Source organism: Cervus elaphus, chromosome 3 (assembly GCF_910594005.1).
Source record: "Cervus elaphus chromosome 3, mCerEla1.1, whole genome shotgun sequence".
NCBI classification, from domain to species: Eukaryota; Metazoa; Chordata; class Mammalia; order Artiodactyla; family Cervidae; genus Cervus; species Cervus elaphus.
The window spans coordinates 13070142-13090818 of record NC_057817.1 but is presented as its reverse complement, the minus strand read 5'-3'; the positions used below and the strand labels follow the sequence as shown (position 1 = coordinate 13090818).

The following is a 20677-nucleotide window of genomic DNA, read 5'->3' as shown; positions in this document are numbered from 1 at the left end:
TAGAAGGCAAACAATTTTGTATTATCTCAATCCATAACCCCATAGAAGTTCTTGTGTTTCTTATGAAACAGTGGGCAATAATATACTGACCTTGGACTCATCTAACCCAAGCTTCTTTAGAGACTTTCTAACATAATCCGGAAAGGAAGAGGATTTGGAATAAATTTTACCAACATGCCGGTCACTGCAAAACAAAATCAAATCACTCTTTAGTTTTTCTGATTTAAATTATAGATGATTTTAAATTCAATCATGAAATATTTTAAAATACCTTCTGTACATATGGCACAAGCTCGCATGTGATAAAAATGTAGCAATATTTTTGTGAACACTTTAATTTACATATTATAAAAAATATTCAGGATCTGCTTTTGAGAATTCCTCCAACATACAACAGTAGAAGATAATGAGAAAAAAGTTGCAAACCTAGTACAGATATTTTAAAAAGCCTCACTTTTAAAGGTTACCATAGGTCTTTCCAAAGGCTCCACTGTGGTACAAGGCACATTTTCACTTTACTGGCTCAACATCACAGTGCACATTTCATGGCAACACCTGCTAATCGTGGTGATATTCAACAGCCATGCAAGGAGGACTTCCTAAATGCCAGCCATTGAGCAAGCACCATATACTGCTGAGTTGGGTCTGATTTCATTTCATTTGTGCCCTGAAGATTTTCATTATAATTTAAAAACAAAATACAAGATGGTTGGAAATTCAAATAATGCAATGCTGGACTATCATATCTCACAATTTTGGTTGCAATTTAGGTATAATGTAAAAATCAAGAGAAGACAAAACTTACCACCTATAAGTTTCAAAAACAACGAATAAAAGCTCTTTCACTCATTTGTGTGTGCTAAGTCGCATCCAACTCCTTGTAACCCTATGGACTATAGCTCGCCAGGTTCCTCTGTCCATGGGATTTTCCAGGCAAGAATACTGGAGTGGGTTGCCATTTCCTCCTCCAGGGAATCTTCCCAACCCAGGGATTGAACCCATCTCTCCTGCATTGCAGGCAGATTCTTAACTTCTGAGTCACTGAGTCTTGGCAGTATAAATATTAATCACTATATTCTAGTTGGACATGAAGCTCCATCATTTCTTTCAGTGAAATATATCTCAAATATATAACTTCAGCTCCATTTCTAGATGGCCACTTCAATTACACTTATTATTACCTTGGGTTCAATCCCTGGATTGGGAAAATCCCCTGGAAGGCAGTGGCAACTCACTCCAGTATTCTTGCCTGGGAAATCGCATGGACTTCTGCATCCTGGTGGGCTACCGTCCATGGGGTCACAAGAGTCAGACATGACTTAACGACTAAGTCACCACTACCATCACCATACCACCACAGTAAGGAAGAAAAATATCAACCAAACAGAACCAGGAAGGTGATTATTTCATCATGTTACTTCTCTTTAAATTCCTCCAGAGTTTCCCATGACCACTAGAATTAAGATCTAAATGCTTATAGTGAAAGCAAAAGTCACTCAGTCGTGTCCGACTCTTTGCGACCCCATGGACTATACAATCCATGGAATTCTCCGGGCCAGAATACTGGAGTGGGTAGATTTTCCCGATCCAGAGATGGAACCCAGGTGTCCCGTATTGCAGGCAGTTTCTTCACCAGTTGAGCCACAGTATATAATAAGCCTTGTACCATCTGTTCCTTTCTGACAACCTTTCCACCACTCTTAGGACACTGCCTCTCCATCCACAATGAGACCCTTTCTAGTTTCTTGAACACGTCATGCTTTTGGCTATAAACACTATTTGTGTTACACTTCGCCCTTTATTTTTTTGCCTAGAGAATCCCAAACTCATCCTTTTCAGATTCTATTTTAAATGTTGCTTTCTTAGGAAAATCTTCTCTGGCCTTCCAGATGAAGTCAGGCTCCTGACACAGAACTTTTCCTTCACATGATTACTCTTTTAGAGTTAGTGGACTCCAAAGAGGGGTGAACATATCCCAGGGAAAAGAGAATATTAGAACTGTAATTTCTATTAAATCTTTATTGTTTTAATTTCAACTTTCCAGTTTATTTTAAAAATCTATACAACAGACCAGCAGAAAGACACATGAATCATTTATTAAACAATTAAGTATTCATTTTAGGAGTGTCTACTCAGAAATGTTTATTGATAGAGGCATGACATTTAAAAATATATTTGAGTTCACTGCTCTGAGCAGCTGGAGAGCAGAGTTTCCACCTGTTTTGCTCACGACTCTCTCCTCTGTGCTTTTAGTAGTATCGCACATCTAGCAGGATCTCACTACATAGATTAAATAAGTATCTCTTGCTGCTTGCAGAAACAAAAACATCTAGTTAGACTACAACATGAGATGTGTTCATACAGTAAATAGATCTATTTGCTAGTCAGGTAAACAAAATATAGGAAGGCAGGCTTATACATACAAATAAGCAAGTGTGATTTAAAATATATATTTATATATAGAGAGAGAACTACTGAGAAAAATATATAAGGAAAATGCAGTGTAAACAAAACAAATAATAACAGCTAATATTTATTTCATTTTTATGATGTGCCAGAGACTCTTCATTTATTTATTTTGCTGTGCCGGGTCTTCACTACCGTGCACAAGCTTTCTCCAGTTGTGGCAAGTGGGAGCTCCTCTCTTATGGGGGTGCAGGCTTAGCGGCCTCGCAGCATGTGGAATCTTACCAGACCAGATATCAAACCCATGTTGCCTGCACTGGCAGGCGGATTCTTCACCACTGGACCATCAGGGAGTCCATGCCAGAGACTCTTAAGCCCTTTGCTGCATTTACTTATTTAATCAGAACTATTCCGTGTGGTAGGTCCCATTATTATCCTCATGTTCAAGATGGAGAAACGAATGAATGGAGAGGTTAAGTAAACTGCTCACAGTTTGAATTCAGGAAGTCTGGCTTCGGAATCTGGGATATTAACTACTATTAAACATTAGCTCTGGCAGAGCACTTCAGGGGCTTCCCCGGTGGCTCAGCAGTAAACAATCTGCCGGCAACGCAGGAGCCACGGGAGACGCCAGTTCAATCCCCGGGTTAGGAAGAGTCCCTGGAGGAGGGCACAGCAAGCCACTCCAGTACTCTTGCCTGGAGAATCCCATGGACAGAGGAGCCTGGCGGGCTGCGGCCCACAGTGTCACAAAGGTCAGACAGGAGTGAAGCAACTTCGCGTGCACCCACATGCACTGCAGTAAGATTGACATTTGATATCGTTCAATTCCAGATGAATGATGTCTACCTCTGTACTATAGGCAAACAGAAGTAGGCAGATTCCACGTGAACTCGAGACTGAAATGAGTCTGAATCCTTGCTCTACCACTTACTTACTACTTAAAAGCCTCTCTTGTCCCTCCTTGTTCAGCAGGAGAAGGTTGAAGATTCAACAACAGAATCTATATAGCGTGCCTGGCTCAGTACCTGACAAACACTCAATGAATAATGGTCATTTTCCTGCTACTGTGCTGCATTCTAGGGGTAGAATCATCCACAATTTATGAGGGAAGACAGGTGAAGAAATGTTAGAATTCAATATGATAAGCGCAAGATGGTGAGCAGAATACAGCACAGTGTAGGGAGTGCTTCAGCCACTGCATTTGACAAAGGGAACTTTCGTAAAGGAAGAATTGAGTTTCAGAAGGTCTCAATTTCCAATTGTGAAGAGCAATATTGATAAAAGAGATGAATATATAGTAACATTAAAATTAGGCCAGCACTTAAAATTTAAAAATAGGTTAAACAATTTTTAAAAACTGTTTTCCTTAAGGACTTCAAAGAGGTACTCTAAGGTTTACAATTTTCCATGAAATATGAAAGGATAACTGTGTAAGAAAAAAGTTCTTTTCTAAAATTTATTAAATTTATTTAGTTCTATGTAAGATTGTACTTGAAAATAGAGTGCTGTTGTTAAAAACATTCTGAAAAATGGTTTTATTACTTTCATAGGTATGGGAAGACAGGAAAGTACCAATAATTCCATTTTGGTTTAAGAAATAAGAATATATTATAGAAAACAGAACGTCAATTTAAATATTATTACTAAAGCAACATAAGATTAGATTAGGTAGAATGAATCAGGCTTTTAGAACTTTTGGAGGTAAAAAAAGTTACTTCTGCCAGACATGGCACTAATATCTAAAGTCTGGGTACCTTACAAAACAATGTTCTTAAAAATAATAGCTGCAAAGAGAGTTTATAATGAAGAGTGCAACCTGCTCCTTTGCAGCTACAAAGGAGCTCATCAGCCTTTAGAAGAGCCTATAGTTTTAAAGATAAATATTGCAATTCTAATAATTAAGAAACAAGAGTAAAAAAGGGCAGGTACAAGAAACATCTCAATACTATTCAGAAAGTAAAAGGGCAGAATAGGATTGTTAATAAATGGAACATGGGGCAATCCCACTTTTAATTTTTAGTAAGTACCAATTGTATTTTTCTCATTATTTAACACTAAAGTTTGGAGTCTGCTTTTTATAATTACATATTATGACATCACAGAATCACTGTAATCTTAATTTTTGCTGACACGTGTGAAAATAAATCCTTCTCTCTGTTAATTACTTAATATAATTAATATGTGGCAGTTTAGTCACTAAATCGTGTCCAGCTCTTTGTGACCCCATGGACTGTATGTAGCCCATGAGGTTCCTCTGTCTATGGAATTCTCTAGGCAAGAATACAGGAGTGGATTGCCATGCCCTTCTCCAGGGGACTTTCCCCACCCGGGGATTAAATCTGGGTCTGCTGCATTGCAGGTGGATTCTTTAGCAACAGAGCCACCAGGGAAGCCCACATATATAATTATATATAATTAATCTAGTTAATACAATTGTTTTCGGTAAGAAAATGCCTAAGATCAAGGATCTGGAGGCCACCTCTTTCTGTCTCCTCTGACGTACTAAGTATCTTTGACTTCTTTTTACTGAGTCTCGATCCTTATCACAGGAAAACGTTCAAGTTTTTCTGTCTGAAAAAAGCAAGCAAGCACACCAAAATCCCCCACCCCACACAAAACCTCTCTCAGATCCTATATCCTAAAACTACCTACCAAGGGTGGTTGTCACATGATCAAATGAAGAGTTGAGTCCCAGAAGCATTTAATGTACGTGAGTTCAAGTATGTATGCTTGGCATGTCATGAAAAATACTGTGAAACATTTTATGTATGTATTTTATAGTGTATACAGGCAAACAATATGCACTTAAACATTTTACACATTTACTTATGATACTGGGTTATAACACTGAATCTATGTACTTTCCTACAGTACTTTGTCGGAAATGCGAGGAATTTTCAGGTAGATTTTACTGTACATGACTCCTATGTTTCCACTGTATAGAATGGCTTTCCTATATAAATTTTCTTATTAGACCATGCACCCTTGGTTACTTGGTCCAGAAAGCATGGGAACCATGTCAAATAATGGGTGGCAGTTGCTGTGATAAGACTGCTAGACTAGTCTGCAATACTGCTTACCATCCTCCTGAGAAAGAGTAATGCTAGAATCCTGTTGATAATACAGGGAAGCGCCCAGTTACCTGTTTAATATACCTGTCTCTGTTACTCTACTATGAATGAGCTCCCTGATGGCAGGGTCCACAGAGTACTTGTCAGGTTAGCTTCAAGGCCTCAGACAGAGCCTCAGATCACAGAGGGGAGTGTTTAACACAAAGCAGACCGTCTGATTAACAGGACAAAGACAGCAGAGTAAGAGAAAAATTGAGACCACGATCCAAATTTTGGCCTCCCTGGCAATAGCATTCTTCCTCATACAGACTTCAAGAAGGCTCTAATTCTCATGAAGAATACTCTCAAAAATTACATTGTACTAGGAAAAAAACACTTGGACAAGGAATCAACAGATTTAAATTCCAGCAGCAGTAAACAAATCAGCTCTCAGAACTTCAACTTTCTCACTGAGAAAACTGAGATGAAATGGAGGTAACATCTACTTAATAGCTCAACAGAAAGATGTAAATGAGATGATGCACAATAGCAGTAAAGTGTTATAGAAATGTTCGGTAAGGTAGTAGTTATATTACTTTATAAAACTATAATTTTGATAATATACCTGTGTTGGCATTTTATTTTTTAAATAAGTACCTTGACTTGTTATTAATAAAAGTTTTGGTTTTCTTATTGCTTATATAAGTGGCTTGACCACTTACCATGGAATGCAGTAAGGTTAAATACAGTGATTTGCAACAGTAGTCTTCACTGGCTGTGAGGAATCTGCAAAGACTTTGAAAGGGGTACACCGTTGGGGCTGATTGAAAAAAAAAAAGTTTCCAAATCCTCTACTTCCTTATACCCACTTTCCTTAAACTCATCTGTCTGGGAAAATGCCTGTTTTCTACATCTCCTTTCACAGATGGCCCTTCTGCTCTAACTTGGCAAAGAAAAGGAACACCTCTAACCCATATTACTATGCTGCATTGCTATGAGGTGTAAGATCCTCTGGAGAATCGTTGACAAATAGTTTCCTTACTAAAGGCATTATAAAGGCCACACCCATCTGTCTAAATAGGAGATGCATTCCAATAAAGTTTAACTGTTCATATTGAATAATTAAAAATAAAAACTTTAAATTTATGCTGTCTACATGTATAAGTATTCATGTAACAATAACTTGATCCTAAATATCTTTTTTGTAACATTTAGAGCTTTGACAGGTATGGAAATTTTGTCATCAGGTGGACATGACATAAAAGTGCCAGGAGAGCAAGGACTAGTGACCGAAAGGAAAGGATGTTGCACTATGTTCCTATTTTGGATTTAAACGGGACTAGACTTACTGTATATAACACAAAATACTCCACAAGATTCTATAGTGGACTATCAACAATATATGTGATATCAAACAAAATAATCAAAACGATCTCATTTTGCTACTGTCATTTCCTTTGGAATTGAAAGACAAATAATCAAATAATCATATTAATCACACATGAGATTCTAGGATGAGTTATAATAATTATTTTCAAGATTTTTCTGTGCTTCTTAGAGTATGCCCCATAAAACACTTAATGTTACCAATTTTAATTACATGTGTGTACAGTTTTGAGAGAAAAAAATATATGAACAAATAAACACGTTTCAACAAAGTTCAATAGGTTAATTTTAATAATAATAGCAATCACTCACTATGTTCCCAGTGCTATTTTAAGCACTTTACATATACTAACTACTTTTCACAACATCTCTTCGAAGTAGGTACCATTTTCATCCCAATTTAGAGATGGGAAAATGCAGCAGAAAGACTTTAGGTAATGTGCCCAAGATCACAGTGTTGTCACCCAGTGAGGACTGGGTAGTGTTGTGAACCATCACACCCTGCTGTCTCTCACCAAACTACTGAGAGTCTTTAAGATAAAAATGTGCGTTCGAATCTTAAACAGGATGATAGTACATGAAGCATTTACTTGATGAAGAAATTCTTTTCTCTCAAAGCATTTTTATAGAATCACTGCTCTTCAGACAACAATCTGAAGAATACTGTCATAGAGTAATCAGGATCTGATTTATCTTTCTTCAAAGGCATTTGAACAAATGAAACTTGTGAATGAAAGTAGCCAAACAAAAATCATTAGAATTGGGAAATGATCAGAGACAAGTAAGTAAAACATGCCATATATTATGTGTAGCATAAGAGCTAACGAGAAGCTGATGATAGAGGAAAGTGGATATAAAATGTTAGAAAGGAGTGATGGTGGGTGTCACAGAGGGGATAATTTTGAGTGAAGAACTGAAGGAGAGTGAGCTAGCCATGAGGCTATCTGGTGATGATATTCCAAGCAGAGAATGCGTTGTATGGAAAGGCCTTAAAGTAGAGAGTGTTCCTGTTATTTTTAAGTAATAGCAAGGAAGGCAGTACAGACACAAATAAATGGGAAATTAGTAGAAATGAGATCAGAGAGATAATGATAGCACCATCATATAAGGCTTTGTAGGTCACAGTGAAAATAATCAGCTTTACTTCCACATGAATAAGAAGCCATGGGAAGATTGTGAGGAAGGCCTCACTTAAAAGTATTAACAGGATCACTCTAGCTATTGTGTAGAGAACAGACTCATAGGGCAAAGTCAGAAGCGGGAAGAGCACTAGGAGGTTATTATAACCATCTAAATGAGAGGTGATGGTGGCCCAGGCCAGGGAGCTGGCCCTGAGGATGGTAACAAGTAGTAGGATTTTAGATATATTTAATTAGAGAGACTATGAAATTGCTGGACTAGATCGAGGCAGTGTGAGAGAGAGGGGTCAAAACTGTCTCTGGAATTCCTGACCAGAACAACTAGAAGAACTGGAATATGGTGAGCTACAGTCCACAGGGTCGCAGAGTCAGACACAGCTTGAAGGAACACTAACGATTAGACTGCAGATTTGAGATTCATCAGCATAAAATGGTATTGAAAGCCATGCGATGTTATGAGATCACCGGGCTAGTGGGGATAGAAAAAAGCACTTTAACAATGAGAGGTTTCAAAGAGGAAGAGGAGTCAGCAAAATAAACTGGGGGAAAAAAAGGAATGAAACGAAAGAATGAAATGAAGAAAGTGACTATCTTAAGAGGGACTTTCTCTAGCATATAAGAGAAAAAGTGTTTCCATAGAAAGTAGTAAACTGTGTGAAGTACTGATGGCAGGCTAAGTAAGATGAGGACTGAGAACTGACCACAGGATTTAGCCATAGGGTGTCACTGTTGTTGTTGGTCAGTCGCTAAGTCAGGTCCGATTCTTGCTGTCCCATGAACTGCAGCATGCCAGGCTTCCCTGTCCTTCTCTGTCTCCCGGAGTCTGCCTAAATTCATGCCCACTGAGTCAATGATGCTATCCAACCATCTCATCTTCTGTCAACCCATTCTCCTCCTGCCTTCAATCTTTCCCAGCATGAGATTCTTTTCCAATGAGTCAGCTCTTCGCATCAGGTGGCCAAAGTACTGGAGTTTCAGCTTCAATCAGTCCTTCCAAAGAGTATTAAGGGTTGACTACTTTAGGATTGACTGGTTTGGTCTCCTTGCAGTCCAAAGGACTCCCGAGAGTCTTCTCCAGCACCACAGTTTGAAAGTGTCAGTTCTTTGGCGCTTAGCCTTCTTCCTGGTCTGATTCTAACATCTGTACATGACTACTGTGGGGTCACGAGTGACCCAAAAAAGGGGAGTTTGATGGAGTGATGGAAGTAAAGTCTGACTGGTGTTCAAGCAAAAATGGGAAAGAAATTGGCAGCCCTTTCAAGGGTTTTCCCAGGAAAGGAAAGAAGAGATATGAGATAGTAGTTGGAGGGGAAAATGGGTCCAAAGAGGCTTTTCAGACTCTGTGTTCTTAACCACTATGATATACGACTTCATTAAATTAAGCTAAAAACTGGCCACCAGGGCTCACTGGTGGCAGAGGAGCAGACACAATAACTAATTGTACATTTAGATTGGACAAGAGCAATGAATCAAACAGATTAAGTACTATGGCAGAAGAGAGTGAGAGGGAGAAGAGAAAGATACTAGAGATGCTTTCTAAACTGGGTTTTAAGGAAACCTTAGGATTTTACCTGCCAGAGGTCAGGGGAGGAAAGGATGACAGGAATGGGGAGGTGAAGATTTCAAGTAGGCAGAGGAGCGCCAAGAACACACATTAGGTGCAAAATTAATTGCATGGGAAATGAATAATCTAGTGTACAAACAGTGTGCATGAGCAGCTGCTTGGGGTGCAGAGAAGGAAGAAAGGGGTGACTTAGGCTGGAAAGGACATCAGTGACACCTGAGAAATGGCCCTGAATGCAATAATAAGGATATTTTAGTTTTTGAGTATGAAGAAGAGGAATTATCAAACATATTGAAGAAAAGTGACATGACTGTTTCTGAAAGATAAATGATGGGATTTGAAGAACAGACTGACAGGGGGCCCTCTGTCAGAATAAGGCATGGTTAGCATGTTAAAAAGGAGTGAGCATTCTTTCTTTTAATAAAAGTGAATGCAGTAGATCTAATTAAAATTCTACTCAAGTGAACCCAACACCATCCACATGCTGTCCACAAAATGAAGAACATGGCTTACTTGTAGCATTTTCCAAAGAAGCAACATCAGTGTAGAAAATTTTAGGAAAAGGTAAAGTAGAGATATACTAAATAAAAATAAGCAGAAAGTATCAAAATTCAGTTTCTCTATCATCACAAAACATTTATGAAATTATTTATCTTGTGCCTTTTATATGCTAATATATACTGAAAGACAAGGAATCTTTAGGTATTTCTTAAGACTTATAAAATTTTGCTGAAAATGGAAATCCCTTAAGGAAGTACCGAAAATTCAAACTACTCTTCAATTTAAAAGATACTAACTTGCTAATTTGGCCACACATTAGGGACTAAATAATTACCTTTAATTTTGTGAGCCAGTGTTGATGATCTGGCTTTTCAAATATTTACCTGATTACTGCAAACTCATAATGAAAATTAAACTGACTCATAATTACAGGCATCAGAAATGATGTATGTCTTATACAGCTGTTTACAGTACTCAGTATGAAAGAGAATTGTAAAGTATATACATCTATTTCTCTGTCCTCTTTTGAAGTGTTCTGAAGGATTTTTAATTCCATGAAATGCTTTCTTTGGCATTTTATTCCCTTAGAAAGTTTCCAGATAAGGACTAATTATAACATCTTAAAAATTATACAGATTATTGAGTTTTAACATAAATGTTAAATGCTAAGTCACAATTACAATCAACAGAGTAAAGATACTCTGTTAATTTAAGTTCATGAAAAAAGTTTACTTCTAAGATTATATAAACAATTATACTTGACTTTCGAACAATGTTTCAAGTATTCTGAAGTGGGATATCACTTGAAGACAATATATTTTAGTTAGCAAGGAAAATTAAACAAAGTGCAAAAGAAATTATTAAGTGATCTTATTTCTATCTTTAGTACTCTTGCTGGCTAGAGATTCCAATCAGGGTAACCTTGTTACATTGCTAATACAAGGAGACCTATAACTCAACTCATATTAAAAATATCCCAAAGAATTTACAAGGAGACCTGTAACTCAACTCATATTAAACATATTCCAAAGAGAAGCATGGGATAGTGAAAATATTTGTAGACTACAAATTTGGTCCTAGTCCTGGTTCTTTTAAGCTGTATGACATAAGACAAGCTTTTAACCACTTTTTCTTAATTTTCCTTATTACTATAAAGAGGTGATTGCAATAGTTACTAGGGATATAATATGTAGCTCAACTAACTCTGAGGTGTGGTCTGAAACGAGATTATAATTTTATTGCTACTGAATAAAAACAAAGATTTAAAAAATAGAGTGTATATGTCAATAAAATGCACCCCTGTAAGCAATACCAAACCTGAGAAACAGAAGTTACCAGTGCTTAGAAACTCCTACACGCCCCTCGCCTTCCCCACCTCATCACTCTGCGTGCTCAACTGCCCTCCGTCCCCCAGGATGCTACACCGCTAAATAATGCTTGTGCTTATCCTTGCTATGTTAGTCTTGATTGCTCACCACATACATATACTCCTGCGTAATTATACAGCTGTGCTTGATTCCAAATTGTAAGAATGGATCCATCCTTCAGGATTTTTTCTATAACGTTTACATTTACAGCATTCATTTACGTTGATGCATGTATTTGTAATTCATACATTTTCACCAAGGCATAGTATTCTACTACAGCTTATCCATTCTCCTATTAATGACATTTTTGTTCATTTTATTCATTCTGTTTAGACTACTGCTCTTATAAACACTGCTGCTATTGATCATTCTTCTGTTGTTCTGTTATTGTTGCTTTGTTTTATTTATTTTCTTAAATTTGGTCACACTGGACAGCTTGTGAGATCTTAAATCCCTGACTGAATCAAGGATTGAACCCGGGCCCCGTCAATGAAAGCACTGAGTCCTAACTGCTGGACTGCCAGGGAGCTTGCCTTTTGTGTATCTAAGAAGTGGCATCTGGGGGAAAATGAAAACCTAAAGCTGAGCTCCTTTCTCTTGGTTTCCAGCTTCTCCTAAATATCTGATAATTTTTAAGTACCTTGCTAGTATCTGATGTTCACCAGCCAATTAAAAACAAATTTAAATACACACATACACACAAACACACATATTTGTATACACTCACCACACACATGCATATGTACACATCTCAGCATTTTCAGCTTTTCTCAGACAGAGAGTTAGCTCTAATTACTTAGTCTGCTGTTCTTGAATGTGGGTTTCTCTTATTTTCTTTGGTTTTTGCATATGCCATCCTGACTAGATTATGAAAGACTCCTGTGTGGATACTAGATCCATAGTATGCATTCAGAACTTGATAGACTGCCTGCCACACAATAAACAATCCCTATGTTAAAAAATGTAAAAAGTACAAGTCTTGGCAACTTATTGGAATGTGTGGCTTGATACTGGGAAAAGAAAATAAGCAAATATCATTTTAAGACTCCTAAAGATTGATAATGGCCATGCCATTCCCCAGAAAGGACAAAAGAAGTCAAAGGACAGAAGAAATAGCAATAGAATTGGGGTGAAGCTGACTTTGTTTTTTGGCTACAGCTGAATCTGGTGTATTTTTAAGGTACTTAAGTGAAGCTATTCGGATTAAATTGAGAAATGTAGATTTGAACTTCAGAAAAGAGGTATGAGCCGGATACATGACGTAAGTTATCTCTTGTTACAGTAACTGCTAAGAGAAAGAAGAAATATAAAGAGACAGCAGCTGAGTATAAAACACTAGAGAATTTCTAGAAACACCAAGGGGCTAAGTAAGAAGAACACTTAAAGAAGATAAATGAGTGTTGAGAGTAGGAAGAGGAAACTTAGAGGAATGTAGCTTAATGGAAGATAATGAGGAAGGTAGTCTGGCAAAAGCAATTATTCCATGATCAAATGTGGCTGAAAGGTTACTAAAGGTCTGGAATGAAAAAAAGTCTTATAATAAATAACATCTATTGAGTAATCAAGGCAGGCAAGAATGTGGAGGGTTGGAGAGATTTGAATTTTTAAGTGAGAAGAAAGGTTTAGGAAAGAGTTTAGATGAGTTTAAGCAGGCATTAAGAGAACAACAGAACAACAAACACACTAATGAATAGATTTGAGGGCGTAAAGGAAGGCAGGCAGTCAATACGTGCGTGAACATGAATTTGCACAATTTTGTGACTTTTGCCAGCAAGGTTAACATCTTGGGGTGAGAAAGAAATCAGTTTTCTAGAAAGAGAAAGGAATTAGTTTACAGGAAACCATGAGAAATTCATCTCTAGACATTTTGAAGATTAGTATTTGGAAAAGAGATGGACAGTGGGATACAGATTTGGGAATTAACTTAATGGCATATGTAGATACTTACATGTCATAATTTTTTTAGTTAAAAAAAAGACCATTTTCCTTAGAGAAATTATACCTAATCTGAAAATATTAATAGCTTCTATTCCTATTAATGAGTTTGGATTCGTTTTTGTTTTTGAGAACTTGAAAACTATCCTATTTTAATTTTAAGAATAATTCCGTTATAACCAAATGGCAATAAGAATCATAAAATTATAACTAGTAGGAAGAAACTCATGAAAACCAAAGGGACTGCAGATATATGCCTGAGTATAGCAGTTGTTAAACCACTATTTTGAAAAACTCTCCTAACCCTTGCCTTTGTGTATAGGCAGTTATTATCTGGGGAAAACAGAAACAAAACAAAACATATGAGGGCTACTATTTTACCAGTAGAGACATGAATGGCCACAATGGCTGTTTAAAATTGATATCTGTTCTAATTACTTAAGTTTCCAGTGGTTGTGAAACATTTACGATATAACCTCTGCTCATATTTGGGCTTCCCAGGTGGCGCAGTGCTAAAGAATCCGCCTGCCAATGCAGTAGACACAAGAGACGCAGATTCAATCCCGGGGTTGGGAAGATCCCCTGGAATAGGAAATGGCAACCCAATCGAGTATTCTTGCCTGGAAAAATCACATGGGGGAGCCTGGTGGCCTATATAATCCATGGGGTCACAAAGAGTCTGACATGACTGAGCACTTACACACATATACACACACACCTGCTCATACTATATTCACTGAATTACTAATACATAACATTTCAATACTTCTCACACTCTAAAGCGCATTTTACATATATAACCATATACAACTTTATCATCATAACAACCTTTCAGTACAAAAGGCAATCAGTAGAACTCTTATTTCATGCTCAAATTCAAAGCTGCTTCTACTAATAACAGTGACCCTGAATAAATTCACCTGAAAATGAACAGTCACTTCACTTACAACACAGGACAGTCACTATTATTGAAACGAAATCATCATACCATTTGGTGATGCCATAACACTCTTTAATAATATCCTGAAGTATGGCACGATAGAAGAGGGACTCAGTAGGCAGCTGAAAAAAAAGCAGATATATATGAGCACAAGAAACAAGTAAAAAACAGAAATCAAATCAGTACTTGAGAGTCGGGACCATAAGTGAATGTTAGAAACCTGAGTTTGTTGTTAACATAGAGGATAATATTATAACTTTTATATTCTAAATAAAATGTACCTGGAGGCTAATTCTCACTGAGAAAATAGAAGAAACTATAAAAGAAGTAGTAGTGAATGAAGTAGAAAAGGAATAATCAAAGAAAAATGAGCTAATGTCCCAAATGGAATGCTTATCATTTAAAAATGTAGAAATAAACTTTCACAACCAACTGCGTCAGCACTGTATAAGAGAGAAGTAGGATGTGTGCAAAAGAGCAGAGAATGTGGGTCTTTCCTCACAGTGGTGGATTAGAGATTTAACCTAGGATGCAGAGACAGAGAGAAAAGGCACTACACTACATAAGGACACCCCAAAATATGTTCATTTCCTAGGGAAAGAGAAGTGGGAAGTGTCCATGAAGGTCCAAAGGTCGGGAAGAAGGCCTTAGTGATGCATAATAGTTTCAAAGAAGTAGAAGGTAATAAAGTACTATACACAAAAGAAAAATGCTTCACTGTGGCAATGTAACAGGTTCTCTTACACTAAGAAACCACAAACAGTGGCCCAAACTCCATCCATATCCTGAGACCTTTTAATACTGATAGTATAGGAAAATCCAACACAAATATCAGGAACAATAACCCTGTTTCCATGTCAAGTTACTGTTGGGAAAAAGAAAAATGAGCAAGCATGGTAGGAGGTCAACAATAATTGAATACCTCTGAATAGTCAAATAAGATAAGAACTAAAAACTGTTTTAAAGATAGAGTTCAATGAAATGTGGACATCTAATGAGTTATCCTTTTGTAACTTCACTTCTCCTCCTGAGCTGCACACTGTTACTATCACTTGTTTTCAACTAGAACACACTTGGATTCGAGTGGAGTTTAGCAGAAAATAAACATTCTGCCTGTGTGCTCAGGCAGGAAGCCTATTCTACGGCCCCACTTCCCCGTTTAACATCAAGTTCCCACACTGTGTGCCCCAGGCGCTGAGACGAAAAAAATCACAAGGTGGCAGTTGAGGGCCAATCATTATTTCTTGGGCCTTTACCGGATGGCACTGCCTTCTTAAGTCACTGGAGAACATCTGACTTGTAGGATCTTGAGAGAGTACTTGGAACACAAATTATATCTTCACTGGATGGTGGGGCCAGTGAGAAGGGTGATTCCAGTAGGAAATGGTATTAGTAATATCGCAGTTTCCAATCCAACTCCTAAATGACTGACTGAAAAGCAGACATATGTATACTGAGTGCCCACACTAAAATTTATAACCTTCAAAAGGCACACTCCTTATACAAAATTTCTTTCCAAATACAACTCCTTGACTTAAGACAAAATCTCTGATTTATAAACTTTCCTTTCCTGAAGAGTTTTCCAAAAATTTTATTAAGAATTTCCCATCCCTGGATATATTTTCTATTTGATATTTTTGGATCTTTAGTAATTCTTTTCCGTAGTACCTACAATCTCTATTATCTGTCCCCCATTTCCTCCAAATCCTTTCAGTTCTCTCACAGAAACGTTGAAATCCCTTTTCATATATTAATACCTACTCATATTGTTCTACTGAAATTCAAGGCATTCTGGGAAATATTTAATGAAGTGAAATATTAGAATTATAAATGGCTTACAAAATTAATTTTTATTTGATTAGTTATAATGGATAGGAACTTCAATTTTATGTAAATTTTATATAAAACTCCTAAAAATATTGAAGCTGTTGTTTGAGCCGAGGAAGCCTGGCTCTGATGTCCCACTACCAAGCCACGATGCTATTTTGCTTCTTCCACATTTTGGCAAAGATGGGTTGTCATCAATTTTTTTATTAGACACTTTCATGTAGGAAAGCTGAGAAGAAACTCTTAAAAAATAAAGCTCTCCTTTCTCATGCCTTTTAGAAAAATTATATAAAATGATATTCAGATAGTTTAGAAATACATGTACATGTATTTGTTATTAAAAACTGATTATAGAAAGGCCACCAAAAAGACCAAGAAACATCCTTTAAGCAAGAGAACATACAAAAATGGAATGCACAGAGGAATACAAACAGGATAGAATAAATGATCATTCCCGAGTAACCCTGAGTAAATAAGAACTTTACAGCTGTTTCCTAAGAGAAAGGAAAGAGAGTTATGAAGTGCCTTCGAAAGCGCACTCCTGGAATAACCAGGACTATGCATCCTGGTAAATACAGATGGGGGTAAGTGGGAAGGAAGTCAACATCTTCCGGGCAGCCTGAGCCTGACCACTCCAGGAACAAGCTGGATGTGCCTCAGAGTTTACTTTCTTTCCTTTGCAAATGATAAGTCAACGTAACACGTTAATGAATTTTAAAATGCGAGGGAGCAGACAGAGTTCACCCTTAAAGGATGTATATGTCTATGAAGACATGCATTCTATAGGTCTAGTGGAGAGGGCACTAAGCTGGAAAACTCTACAATTAACTGAGCTAGGATGTACTATTACCCTTGTGCTGTGTATCATGTTCCCACGTAAGCCTGGGGAATACTTAGCTCACAAGACTGACTGTAAAACATGAGCAAGTACGGGGGCAGCTGAAGAGCAGCGCACAGACGCGGGGGCAGTGTTATGATTGACGCTCTGTCCTCTTCCGGGCCCCTAAGGAGCCACTGTTTTGATCTGTACTACAGTCAAGAGCTTGGGCTCCAGAGTCAGAGATTCAAAGCTCACTGTTCACCACTTAACAGTGATCTTGTGTGTATTGTGAGGTAACAGTCGCCACCTCAGAGGCCATGTATGCGGCACTTTAATTGATAAAGCAAACTGTGAACTGAACTTCGGTAAGCACTGTATGAAACCAAGCTTTCATTTTCATGATCATAATTAATCACCTAAAACAGTAACAAGAGTTGACATGTACCGAACACTTACTATGTGACATTGTTTTAAGCATTTTACATCTTTCACTCATTTAATCCTCACAAAAACTCTGTGAGAAAGGTATTATTATTACTCTTAGTTTTATGATTGTTATTACTTGTATTTTACAGATAAAGAAATTAAGCTGTGGAGAAATCATGATGTGTCCCCAGCTCACTAAGCCAGTAACTGATGAAAGACAGGATGCAAACCAGCCATCAGAGACTACAGCCTGCATGCTTACAGTATGCTCGAGGGTCTTTAAAAAGTCAGTTTTGTCAGTTTCTAGGTAGCTACAATCAATATTTTTTAAACTGTGCTCAGTCACATCCAACTCTTTGCAGCCCCATGGACTATAGTCCGCCAGGTTCCTCTGTCCTGAGAATTTTCCAGTCAAGAATACTGGATTGGGTTGTCAATTCCTCCTCCAGGGGATCTTCCCAACTCAGGGATCGAACCTGCGTCTCTTGTGCCTCCTGCATTGGCAGGCGGATTCTTTACCACTAGGGCCACCTGGGAAGCCCCTAACTTTTTAAAGAAAAATCCACACAAAGTTCTTAGCACTGTGTCTGACCCAAAGGAAGCACTCAGTAAACGATACTTGTTACTACTATTATATTTAAAAATTAAAATTGACATATTAATACTCTCTGAAAAGAAGCTAAAAAGAAATCTCTAAAATTTAGGTCCAGTAAGAAAATTTTGTGATAAATTAAAAGGAACTCTTTAAAAAAACATTTAAAATATTTAAATATTTCATAAATCATAAGGTAGAGGATAAAGCAATTACATAGAATACATTAACATCTGTTTATACATAAAAACTCATTTGGTTGTTGCAACTAATGACTAATGAAGTCAATAAAAAAAAAGTTAAAAAACAACCAAATACAATGTGTGCTCTGAACTATAGTTAAAGAATAAATTGAATGCTACACCTTGTTTATCTTTGCTTGAACTAAGCCCATAAAAGCTTGAAAGTCAGCAACAACATTCTTCAAAAATATTTATAGACTGTTTAATATAATATGAAGAAATGAGACCCTAGCATAAGAATATAATGTAGAAGTTTCCCTAAAAGCTTAATTTTCTTTTCCTGAGAGTTCAATTCTGTTTTATAATAAAGTAAACTTACAGAAAATGTGTAAGTTTGAATATGAAGAAGAGACAAGAAGAGGGGATATTTATTAAAATCCATCAGGTTTTAGGTTCACCAGCAGGTCAAGTATGAAGAGCACTTTGAGAAAATCTATCACTTTCATCAGCTGGATTAAACACTCTCACTTACCCCTTGGCCAACTGCAACCCGCTCCAGAGCCTTTAAGGAGAAAAAAATAAGACAAAGATAGTTGATATGTTTAGTCTTATCTTATAAGACTTATAAACACATTATATGAGGGCTTGTAAAAGTGACATTTAAAGAGATTAATTAACCAATAACATAACAGTTTATACACTTAGAAGTGTTAATATCATGAAGGAATGTTAACTGGTACACTTGTATAATTTAGGGCTGCTATATGCATCTGTGTCATGTACACAAACACATACACACTGCCACTGTATACACCCTTTGAATTTAGAAGGAATTAGAAAACAGGAAAGACATAAAAAGACATATTCTTGGCTCTCTTTTATTGTAGCTAAAACAAATAAATCCAACGCTATTATAATACATTTATAATAAACAATTTATATGTTACTTTTAAATTTATTGTCTTCCAATTTTTAAAAAACATATTATTTTATCTTTTATTAAATAAAAGTATATTGACAAGTTATGGGTGAAATCTTAGCTTACAAAAGTACATGTTTTTGATCTGCATGGTCTACAAATTCAAATCAAATTCATATATGATCAAGTCACTTTAAGAGAAAGTAATACATATTTTTACAATTTTCTATGTAGTTGGTTTTACATTTATATTTAAATATAAAATGTTTTTATAAAACATTTCCTAATACTTCCAATAAATATTCATACTACAATATACATGAAAGATTTGTGATAATTTAAATATAGAATAGAGCCTTCTGAAACTTTCAGTTTTTTTAGAAACATACATTTCCACACTTACATTGTTTTATAACTGAATCGCATAATATTTTAACTAAAATTTTATTTTTAAAGCTTTAATTAGAAAATATTTCAAACATAAAGTAGTCAAATGTAACAGATTTGCATACACTTCCTAATTAAAAATATTCATATTTGCTTCAGATGCCTATGTCTTCTTAAATATTACTTTTTAGATATAGCTGAATCATGTCCTTTTAAAGCTGAAAGAAAATTTACAGATTATCCAAAGTGCAGTTTTTGCAGATGCACATGGTCACTGACAGTGAAAGGAACTTGCCACAAGTTGCACAGTTAGTTAGCGGGTGAGTAGGAACTAAAAACTTGTTTTCCAAATCCCAATTTACTTTTCATGATCTCATGTCATGAAGATTTAGTGGGAAAATGAGCTCATGTTATGAAAGTTTGCTTCACAGAAATTGTTTGAAGGAAAAAATGGAACTTTTCCATTGACTTCAAGGATACCTTCCCTGAACATCAAGAGCAAGAGTGTTATGAATACAGAAGATAATTATTAAATAATAAACTTTTTATTTTATATTGAAGTATAGACAATTCCCTGGTAGCTAAGATGGTAAAGAATCTGCCTGCATTGCAGGAGACCTGGGTTTGACCCCTGGATCAGGAACATTCCCTGGAGAAGGGAATGGCAACCCATTCCAGTATTCTTCCCTGGAGAATTTCATGGACAGTGGGAGCCTGTTGGGCTATAGTCCTTGGGATCGAAAAGAGTTAGTCAGACATGAGCGACTAATATTATAACCAATTAACAATGTTGTGATAGACAAGTTTTTAATAACATATTATTTGGTGTCAATACAAATATCATATAACACAGGGCTACTTTTGGTATGTGTTGTTGATGAGTTTACTTTAGAAAACCAAATGTTAACTTTTGACTACATGATAAAGGATGAACAGGTAGGTGATAAATAGTTTCTTACAAATATTAATAATTTTTCTTGGCCAATAAATATAGATGGTGAAGAGAATATACTAAGTGTTCATTTCATACTAATAAAATATTTTGAAATTTTATCAGGTTAAAAGTATGCTGATAAGATTGCACTAATATAATTCATTTTTTCCCCCTGGTTAGTACCCTTAACAGTCCATCTGAAAGTGTTATCAGAAAGATATCTCTATCTTTGTCTCACTCTCTCAATCCCTTAAGCTCTGAATATTTGTAAAAAAGGTCAGTTATGAAGAAAAAGGCAA

The 20677-nt window shown here is 36.5% G+C and overlaps 1 protein-coding gene and 1 long non-coding RNA gene across 5 annotated transcripts in view; one reads left to right on the top strand and one right to left on the bottom strand.

The window, feature by feature from the left end:
* Positions 1-20677, bottom strand: part of METTL25 (methyltransferase like 25) — a 294875-nt gene that overhangs the window by 209214 nt on the left and 64984 nt on the right. For all 4 annotated transcript variants that reach the window (XM_043880571.1, XM_043880569.1, XM_043880568.1 and 1 more), the window contains exons 7-9: positions 18671-18700; positions 14340-14413; positions 91-184 (exon numbers count right to left, since the gene is read on the bottom strand). In XM_043880571.1, coding sequence (XP_043736506.1) covers positions 91-184; positions 14340-14413; positions 18671-18700 — 198 coding nt within the window. The remainder of the gene's footprint in view (positions 1-90; positions 185-14339; positions 14414-18670; positions 18701-20677) is intronic.
* Positions 1-20677, top strand: part of LOC122679774 — a 78701-nt gene that overhangs the window by 27451 nt on the left and 30573 nt on the right. The gene's annotated exons all lie outside the window — the stretch shown is intronic.